This window comes from Solanum tuberosum, unplaced genomic scaffold, assembly GCF_000226075.1.
Source record: "Solanum tuberosum cultivar DM 1-3 516 R44 unplaced genomic scaffold, SolTub_3.0 scf00417, whole genome shotgun sequence".
Classification (NCBI taxonomy): Eukaryota; Viridiplantae; Streptophyta; class Magnoliopsida; order Solanales; family Solanaceae; genus Solanum; species Solanum tuberosum.
The window spans coordinates 40,201-50,835 of NW_006239339.1; the positions used below are offsets into that span (position 1 = coordinate 40,201).

Genomic DNA, 10,635 nt, shown 5'->3' on the forward strand with positions numbered 1-10,635 from the left:
CAGTAACTAGTGGCAGTCACTAGCATGCGTGCTTCATGTTGCAGTTCCAAATTCTAGTTAAATAATTGACAACACAAAGAATCGTTCTATTCTTTCATTCCTAGTAGGTTCCTTTAATCGGTTTCCCTCTATCATCTTTTATTTGATAGACTTGAAAGCTACATAATGATTTATTTATTATTTGTTATGTTTATATTGCATATGTCTGTTTTTTTTAACATTGATTTGTATGAGTTACTTTAGTTGAGGTGTTTTGGAAACAATCTCTCCTCCTCCACGAGGTAGGGGTAAGGTCTGGGTACATCATATCCTCTCCAAACCCCACCTTGTGGGATTTACTGGATATGTTGTTGTTGGTAAAAGTTCTCCAACATAGTTTCTTAAGAAGTATGCAAAGTCAATAGTGTACACGTATTGTTGGACAGAGGGGGTAATTACTAATAGATAAATTAAAATTTTAAATTCCACAAATACTTCATAAGACATACTATTATAACTTCCTTGCACTTCAAACTTATTAATACATTTATATTTTCAATTATTTATTTATAAGAACTTTGTGTGTATATTTATATGCATACAAAATTTTCATGATATGTTTGGTTGTAGAGATTTATTTTAAATATATAAATAGTTGTCATGTTTCATCTTTTAAGAGTTAAATTATATGAACTTTAGTCAACATTGTAAGATATATTTCATTAGCATATTAATATGAGATGAATTTATAGTACTTTTTGTGTATTATATGAATATCTAAATTGTATTTTAAGTAGTGTATTAATTTAATTAAATTTAGCTTTGAAAATTGATCAAATTGGAGGAAGACACCAGAAATTAGTGTAATGTCAAGAGTAACTTTTGTACCACAACGGAAGAAGTCACAAAACATTTACCATTTATAATACTCCCGCCATTTCTCTCTATATGTCACCATTTTTTATTTCATAAGTAACTTTACTATTCTACCCTTACTTAATTTTTTTTGAAGTAAACGTTTCAATCAATAAATATAAATTAATTTATGTTGATTAATTAATTTGGCCAATGAATATGAAATATTCACTTTGTTTATCTATGTTGGTCAAATGTATATTTTCAAGGCTAATAACTCGCATAGATAAAATAGGAAGAATATTGTAATTTATGCATTGATTTTATGAAATGACAAGTATTATGGACAAACTATTTATAGTAAGGATCTTATAAAAGGAACGGAGGGAGTACTATGACTAAGAATATTGATAAAATATAATTTCAAGGAACAATAAATTTTACCAAAGAGAGCAATTAATTTGCCCCAAAAAATTGGAGCACGGGTGGGCAGTGTGCAGGTTAAACAAAATAATTGGTTAGGAGATAATAATTAATATTATTTGCATGTGTTATAAAATATTATAGTGTAGATGTCCACTGTAACACCCCGCCACTAGAAAGACTTAGAATTAGAAAGAAACCTTTTTTTTGGAAATAATCAAAGTTGGAAAGTTTGACAAAGTTAAGCTAAGTATGAGTTTTGGGTCAACTTCAAACGACCATAACTCCTAGATCAAGATGAGTTACGTGTGCTACAAGACATTGTAGGAAATCTCTTTGAATTATCATTCCAACGACACCAAGTTTGCTTAATTTCGAGTTTGTATGAGGAAGATATGCCCGTTCGAAGTTGGGGTTGTCTAGAAAAGGAAAGTTAAAACTGGATTTTAGGAGGGTATTATGTTTTTTTTACTACCCAATTAATTGAATTCGTTCTTGGTAATTAAATTGAATCTAAACTGAATTGGTTCAATTTACACAATTGAAAATCACGTAGGGTTTTTTAGAAAAAGAACACAAGAGGAGATAGGAGAAGAAAAGGTCTAGATTCATCGATTTTTTTGAGGAATTGATTGCGGATTTCGCCAAGGATTTGAATCTACGAGCTATGTGAGTTCACATTGCATTGGTTTCGTTCACCTACGAGCCAAACATGTTATTCAGTGTATTTTCATTCTAAAAAGATTGAGAATTTGATGTTCTTAAGTTGTGTTCTCGAATTGCTTTCGTTCTTGAATTTGGAATGAGATTCAGGAGTTCTTGAGAGTTTAATGTCGATTATTAGAGTTACTTTGAGTTAAATTCTTGCGTATATGTTTTGGGTACCTGAATCTAAATATATATCGAGAAAAAGAATCAAAATTAATCGAACTAAGGTTAGAAAACAAGAGATAAAAATCGTCAGTTTTGCATAAGGGGATGCAGGCACGACGCGCCCCCGTAGTGCCAGGAAGGATGGGGCAGCGCGCCAGCAGTGCACCAGAAATGGCTCTCTGAACTTTGGGGCTGGCGCGTGGGGCCAATATTGTGCCAGGGCCGTCCGCCCCAACCTAGTTTTCATTGTTTAGCCCGTTTGAGTTCTTCTAAATTTTACTATCACTTCCTATCGATTCTAACTACTCCAAATGACTTCTAAACACCTAGAAATCATCCATAAACATGAATCATAACCTTGAATTCATAAATTCAAATTCAAGGAAAGTTAAGACCCTAGTCTAGAAAGTTCTTAGAGTCCTTTCAAGTAGCCTTTTACAAATGTTTTAATCTTGATTTAAGACTTGAATTTTGAGTTAAGTAAGAGTAACAATTGAAGTTCATTTCTTCAAAAAGAGTATATGGGAAGTAAGTATTCCCAAAGAGTAAATGTTTTTCACATCTAAACAAGAGAGGAATCACTGATTTCCAAGAGCGCCTTTGAACTAGTTTTTGAGTAATTATCTCAAACCACAGAAAGGGTTTTTACTTTTTTACTTTATGAGCGGAGTATTTTGGAAGCAGTATTGAGCACCGATGTGAAGACGAGTTCATAAAAACTCAATGTCTCCATAAATCATGTAGCCAACGTGGGTAGAAAAGGGTCATACTTTTTAGATGATTCCTTAGTGACTTTTCGCATAGACTAGTGGATCAACTTAGTTGAGACGTTCTATGTCCCGGCAAGTTATAGGATAGTTCTGACAGCGTGGGCGAGACGTTGTATTATCACATAACTCATAGTGATGGTTGTCGGTTAGAGAAACTCCAACAAAGTTATATTACTTTATTATATATGTATATTGAGTTGTTTATTACTATTTTAAATCCTTCATATAAACTGCATCTTTAATGTTGTTTAATTCTTCATTTGAGTTGATTATCCATGAGTTTGAGTAAAGTAGAGGTAAGTGTTTCTTTTAGATTCCAGTTCAAGCTTATGTATTATTTCGAATTCTTCTCGCATGCTCATACATTCCATTACTGACGCCGTTTGGCCAACATCATTGGTATGTTACAGATACAACTAACCAGGATTGGCATCCAACGCTTTGTTGATTCTAGTTGAGCTTCAGAGTTATTGGTGAGCCTCCTCCCTTTCGGAGGACCCCTTTTTACTGCTTTATAGTTAGTTCATTTGGATGTTGTGGATCTTGTCCCGATGTCAATCTCAGTTGTTAGAGGCTTCATGGACAATTAGTTGGTTCACTTTTCATTTTTCTTGTTATTGGCTTATTTTGAATCTTGTGTTGCCATTTTGGCTAGTTGAATGTTCTTTTTAAGACATTCTAAGTTATTCCATGAGTTTACCTTTTTTATACTATTTTCTTGTTATTTAAGTATTCCGCTGAGTAGTAAGCCAGGCCAAGGGTTCGCTTGGGGCCAACAATGGTTCTCAAGTGCCAATCCCACCGAGGGTGTAGGCTCGGGGCGTGACAAACTTGGTATCAGAGCACAGAGTTCAAGATTCCTAGAGAGTCTATGAAGATATGTTTGAAGAGTCCTAGTTATCGGTCCGAAGCGTGCCATATCTATAATTAGGAGGTTGCAACATTTAGTAACTATCTCACTTCTTTCATATTCATGTTGTGCGATAGAGTTAATCTCTATAAAGTTTCCTTCTAATTTGTGCCTGCGCATGTCTCTCAGATCATGCCTCCACAAAGAGTTGTCTGAGGTCGTTCTTCTAGGAGGAACATTGAGGAGCAAAGGGTACCTAATGCACCAGAAGTGCAACCCTAAGGAGAGATGACTAATTCTGAATTTCGGGAAGCAATCTGAATGCTAAGTCAAGTTGTGACTAACCAGGTTGGGCAACAAAGAGGGGCTTGACAGGAAGTGGCTGATACTTCAAGGATTCATGAGTTCTTGAAGATGTATGCTCCAAGCTTCATTGAATCGAGTGTTACTGAGGATCTAGAGACCTTTGTAGAGGAATTGCAGAAAGTGTTTGAGGTTATGCACATTGCCGATGCTGAGCAACTGGAACTAGGTGCCTATCAACTGAAGAGTGTTGCTAGTATTTGGTTTGACCAGTTGAAGAAGACCAGGGCTGAGGATGCACCGGTTTTGAGTTGAGCTATGTTCAAGAGTGCTTTCTTGGGCGTTTCTTTCCTTGTGAACTGAGAGAAGACAAGGTACGGGAATTACTTACCTTTAAGCAGGAACCCATGATTGTTCATTAGTACAGTTTGAAGTTCACCCAACTTTCCTGATATGCTCCGGAGATGGGTCTGGATATGAAGAGTAGGATGAATCTGTTTGTTGCTGGATTGTCTTGTATGTCAAGTAAGGAAGGCAAGGCAACTATGCTAATAGGGGACATGGACATAGCGAGACGTTTGGTATATGTGTTGCATGTTGAGGAAGAGAAGTTGAGGGATATAAAAGAATTGAGAAACAAGAAAGCTAAGATAGGGAGTGATTTCGGGCAGCAAATAAGTAATATGAACTGCTCTACCTTTCAACATAATCAAAACGGGTCTGATACACCATCTTCTAGTGCACCTGCACCAAGGAACAAAAGTGAGTATAATAGTCAGAATTCACAAAATTTCAGAGCTAGACCTGCTCAGTCTCTGGGTAGTGTAGCATATGGAGGTAATTGGGCTCCTACATGTGCTAAGTGTGGTAGGAACCACCTAGGTGCTTGTCGCGATGGCTCTACTAGATGTTTCAAGTGCAGTCAAGAGGCTCACTTCATGAAAGAGTGTCCTAAGAACAGGCAGGGAAATGGATATAGGGGCAATAGAGCCCAATCTTCTTCAATTGCTCCACTAGGAAGGGCTGCACCTTGAGGAGCTACTTCAGGTACTGGCGGAGAAGCAAACTGCCTATATACGATCACTAGTCTTCAAGAGCAAGAGAATTCTCCAGATGTTGTCACTGGTATGATCAAAGTCTTTACTTTTGATGTTTATGCTTTGCTAGATTAAGGAGCTAGTCTATATTTTGTGACTCCTATGTTGCGATGAATTATGATGCTCATCCTGAGAAACTTTTTGAGCCTTTTAGTGTTTCTACACCTGTTGGTGAGTCTATTCTAGCTGAGAGAGTCTACCATGATTCTACCATTTCCATCAATCACAAGAGCACCATGGTTGATTTAGTTGAGTTAGACATGGTAGATTTTGATGTTATTTAGACTGGCTTCACGACTATTACGCCTCCTTTGATTGTAGAACTTGAGTTGTTAAGTTTCAATTTCCTAATGAGCCAGTGATTGAGTGGAGGAGTAGTTCAGCAGTGCGTAAAGGTCATTTTATTTCGTACCTTAAGGCGAGAAAGTTAGTTTCCAAGGGGTGTATCTATCACTTAGTCAAAATTAATGATTCTAGTGTTAAGACTCCTCCTATTGAGTCACTTCCAATTGTGAGTGAGTTTCTGGAGGTCTTTCCAGACGATTGCCGATACTTGTCCAATATCTATTCCTCCATATAGAATGGCTCTAGCAGAATTGAAAGAGTTAAAAAAGCAGTATATCTCCTTGAAAAGGGCTATATTCGACCAAGCATCTCACCATGGGGCTCTCCGGTCTTATTTGTGAGGAAGAAGGATGGTTCTCTTATAACGTGTATAGACTACCGTTAGTTGAACAAGGTTACTATCAAGAATAGGTATCCTCTTCCGAGAATTGATGATCTCTTCGATCAGCTTTAGGGTGCCACTTGTTTCTCTAAGATAGCCCTTACATCTGGCTACCATCAGTTAAGAGTAAGGGAATGTGACATTCCAAAGACAGCTTTCCTGACCCATTATGGTCATTATGAGTTTCTGGTCATGTTGTTCGGTTTAACTAATGTGCATGCAGCGTTCATGGACCTTATGAATAGAGTATTGAAGCCTTATTTAGATATGTTTGTTATCGTATTCATTGATGGCATACTAATCTATTCGAGGAATGAGGAAGATCATGCTAGCCATCCCAGAATAGTTCTCCAAACTCTAAAGGATAGAGAGTTATATGCTAAGTTCTATAAATGTAAGTTTTAGCTTGAGTCTGTGGCATTCTTAGGCCACATTATTTCCGATGATGGAATTAGAGTTGATACTCTAAAAATAGAGGCAGTGCATAATTGGCCTAGACCCACATCTCCAATTGATACTAGGAGCTTCTTGCGGTTGGCTGGATAATATAGAAGGTTCGTAGACGGGTACTCATCTATTGCGTCCCCTTTGACCAAGTTGACTCAGAAAATAGTGAAGTTTCAATGGCCTGAAGATTATGAAAAAAACTTTCAGGAATTGAAAAAGAGGTTGACTACTGCCCTAGTATTGACCTGTAGTATATTGTGATGCGTCCAGAGTTGGTTTGGTTTGTGTGTTAATGCAGAATGGTAAAGATATAGCTTATGCCTCCAGACAGCTTAAAGTTCACGAGAAGAATTACCCAACCCATGATCTTGAGTTTGCTGCCATAGTGTTTGCTTTGAAAATATGGCGTGATTATCTTTATGGTGTTCATGTAGATGTATTCACCGATCACAAGAGCCTTCACTAGGCTTTTAGTCAGAAAGAGCATAATCTTAGACAGAGGAGGTGGTTGAAGTTACTCAAGGATTATGACATGAGTATCCTCTATCACCTAGGTAAGGCTAATATTAAAGTTGATGCCTTGAGAGCAGGTTGTCTATGTGTAGTACTCCCCATGTTGATGAAGAATATGAAATAGTTAGCTAAATATGTGCACAGACTTGCATGATTAGGAGTTTGATTAATGGATTCCACAGAAGGAGGAGTAGTGGTGATGAATGGGGCTGAATCATCATTAGTGTCAGAAATGAAACAAAATCAAGACCAAAATCCTATTTTTCTTGAATTAAAGGCAAGTGTTCATAAGCAAAAAGTGATGGATTTTGAACAAGGGGGAGATGGCATTTTGAGGTATCAAGGTAGGTTTTGGGTACCAAGGATGGATGAACTCCAAGAGAGGATCATGGAGGAAGCTCATAGCTCCAGATATTCCATTAATCAGGGTTACACAAAGATGTATTGTGACTTGAAATAAGTATATTGGTGGAATATTATGAAGAAAGGTATTGCTGAGTTCGTTGCTAAATGCCCAAATTGTCAACAAGTTAAAGTAGAGCACCAAAGGTCTGGTGGTATGGCTCAGAATATAGAACTTCCGGAATGGAAGTGGGAGATGATTAATATGTATTTCATTATGGGCTTATCTACGGTCTCGCATGCAACATGATTCTCGGATCATGGAGGAAGCTCATAGCTCCAGATATTCCATTAATCAGGGTTACACAAAGATGTATTGTGACTTGAAATAAGTATATTGGTGGAATATTATGAAGAAAGGTATTGCTGAGTTCGTTGCTAAATGCCCAAATTGTCAACAAGTTAAAGTAGAGCACCAAAGGTCTGGTGGTATGGCTCAGAATATAGAACTTCCGGAATGGAAGTGGGAGATGATTAATATGTATTTCATTATGGGCTTATCTACGGTCTCGCATGCAACATGATTCTCTTTGGGTGATTGTGGATCGAATGACCAAATCAACCCACTTTTTGCTAGTAAAGACTACCCATTTATCAGAGGATTATGCCAAGTTATACATTCAATAGGTACTAAGACTTCAAGGAGTCCCTGTTTCGATTATATCAGATAGAGGTGCACGATTTACTGCACAATTCTAGAAATCTTTTCAGAATGGCTTGGGTTCAAAGGTGAACTTGAGTACTCTTTTTCATCCTTAGACAGATGTTCAAGCAGAGCGCACTATTCAGACCTTAGAAGATATGTTGAGGGCCTGTGTGATTGATTTCAAAGGTAATTGGGATGATCACCTACCTCTCATTGAGTTTTCTTATAACAATAGTTACCACTCTAGCATCCAAATGTCTCCGTATGAGGCTCTTTATGGGAGAAGATGCAGATCTCCTATTGGATGGTTCGAGGTTGGTAAAGCTAAGTTGATAGGATCAGACTTAGTTCATCAAGCTATGAAGAAAGTGAAGGTTATTCCAGAGAGGTTGAAAACAATGCAGTGTCGCTAGAAATCTTAAACTGATGTTAGGAGGAGGGAGTTAGAGTTTGAAGTAGATGATTGGGTATACTTGAAATTTTTACCCATGAAGGGGTTATGAGTTAGTGTTGATTATTAGATTTGCTTTTGGTTAGATTCTTGTGTATATCTTTTTGGGTAACTGAATATAAAGAGATATTGAGAAAAAGAATCGAAATTAATCGAATTAAAGTCATATAAAAAGAGCAAAAGGTCATCAATTTTTTCCAAGGGGGATGCTGGCGCGACGCTCCCCCTTACCGTCAGGGAGGCTGGGGTGGCGCGCCAGAAGTGCGAAAGAAATGGCTCTCTGAAATTTGGGGCTAGCGCGTGGGGCTAGTATTGCGCCAGGGCTATCCGCCCCAACCTAGTTTTCATTGTTTGTCCCGTTTGAGTTCTTCTAAAGTTTACTAACACTTCCTATCGATTCTAACTACTCCAAATGACTTCTAAACACCTAGAAATTATCCATAAACATGAATCATAACCTTGAATTCATAAATTCAAATTCAAGGAAAGTTAAGACCCTAGTCTAGAAAGTTCTTAGAGTCCTTTCAAGTAGCCTTTTACAAATGTTTTAATCTTGATTTAAGACTTGAATTTTGAGTTAAGTAAGAGTAACAATTGAAGTTCATTTCTTCAAAAAGAGTATATGGGAAGTAAGTATTCCCAAAGAGCAAATGTTTTTCACATCTAAACAAGAGAGGAAACACTGATTTCCAAGAGAGCCTTTGAACTAATTTTTGAGTAATTATCTCAAACCACAGAAAGGGTTTTTATTTTTTTAACCTATGAGCGGAGTATTTTGGAAGCAGTATTGAGCACAGATGTGGGGACGAATTCATAACAACTCAATGTCTCCATAAACTATGTAGCCAACGTGGGTAGAAAAGGGTCATACTTTTTAGATGATTCCTTAGTAATTTTTTGCATAGACTAGTGGATCAACTTAGTTGAGACGTTCTATATCCCGGAAAGTTATAGGATAGTTCTGGCAACGTGGGCGAGACGCAGTATCATCACATAGCTCATAGTGATGGTTGTCGGTTAGAGAAACTCCCACAAAGTTATATTACTCTATTATATATGTATATTATATTATTTCTTACTATTTTAAATGCTTCATATAAACTGCATCTTTTATGTTGTTTAATTTTGCATTTGAGTTGAGTACCCATGAGTTTGAGTAAAGTTGAGGTAATTGTTTCTTTCAGATTCCAGTTCAAGCTTATGTATTGTTTAGAATTCCCCTTGCATGGTCGTACATTCAATGTACTAATACCATTTGGCCTGCGTCATTATTATAATGCAGATACAGGTAACCAGGATCAGCATCCAGTGCTTCGTTGATTCTAGGTGAGCTTCAGAGTTGTTGGTGACCCTCCTTTCTTTCGGTGGACCCCTTTTTACAGTTTTATAGTTAGTTCATTAGGATGTTGTGGGTCTTGTCCCGACATCCATCTAAGTTGTTAGAGGCTTCATAGACAGTTAGTTAGTTCATTTGTCATTTTCTTGTTATTGACTTATGTTGAATCTTGTGTTGCCATATTGGCCAGCTTAATGTTCTTTCAAGAAATTCTATGTTATTCCTTGAGCTTAAATTTTTGAGACTATTTTGCTGTTATTTATGTCTTCTGTTGTGTAGTAAGTTAGGCCAAGGGTTCGCTTGGGGTCAGTAATGGTTCTCGAGTGCCAGTCTTCCGCTGAGTAGTAAGTTATGGTCCCTGATATATACCACTTAATTGAAATAGTCCTTCATGTATAAAAAATAATGATCATTTTAGTCCTAAAAATAATGGTTGATGTTAAACTTAACAGAGGAAATGCATAATGGCTATCTTCGCTCCTCTATCTCTGGTCTTTCCCCTTCCTCTGCCTCCTTTTTGTTTCATGAGTTGGTTAGTATGTAAGAAAAACCAAAATTTACTAGACAATAGTAATCAATATTTATTTTAGGAAAATCCTAAAATAAATATAAATCAATACTTTGCTTTATATTGCTTTAAGAAGGATTCAAAAAATATTGGAGAAGAATTTCATAACAAAGAAATAGGATAGGCAATTTTACTTTTTTATGTTATAAATTTTGATTAATTTTGTCTCGAAGAAAAAACTTTTCATTATCTACAATCTAATTACACATATCTTTATCTGTTGTATACAAGTTTCACCTGCATCATAATGCAAAAGTTTGTTCGATAACTATTCTACTTTTTTAAATATAAAATTTAAATTACGTTTGCCTTGAGATAAAATTTTTCATTATAAACACAATGACATTTTAGTCTAGTTTGTGTTTTGTTAGTCTAGCAAAATCTATCAACAATGA

General features: G+C 36.6%; 1 protein-coding gene across 1 annotated transcript; it reads left to right on the forward strand.

The window, feature by feature from the left end:
* Nucleotides 1-4,517: 4,517 nt before the first annotated feature.
* LOC107057983 (uncharacterized) lies at nt 4,518-5,087 on the forward strand. The gene is made up of 2 exons (XM_015303173.1): nt 4,518-4,771; nt 4,850-5,087. The coding sequence occupies exons 1-2, from the start codon at nt 4,518-4,520 to the stop codon at nt 5,085-5,087; spliced, it is 492 nt and encodes a 163-aa protein (XP_015158659.1).
* The last annotated feature ends 5,548 nt before the right edge of the window (nt 5,088-10,635 follow it).

What these genes read in the sequence shown, in the direction of transcription:
- LOC107057983 (XM_015303173.1), top strand. Translation starts at nt 4,518, where the DNA reads ATGGGTCTGGATATGAAGAGTAGGATGAATCTGTTTGTTGCTGGATTG. An exon ending in TTTCAACATAATCAAAACGG is followed by an intron (nt 4,772 to 4,849) that starts GTCTGATACACC and finishes ACAAAATTTCAG; the next exon opens with AGCTAGACCTGCTCAGTCTC.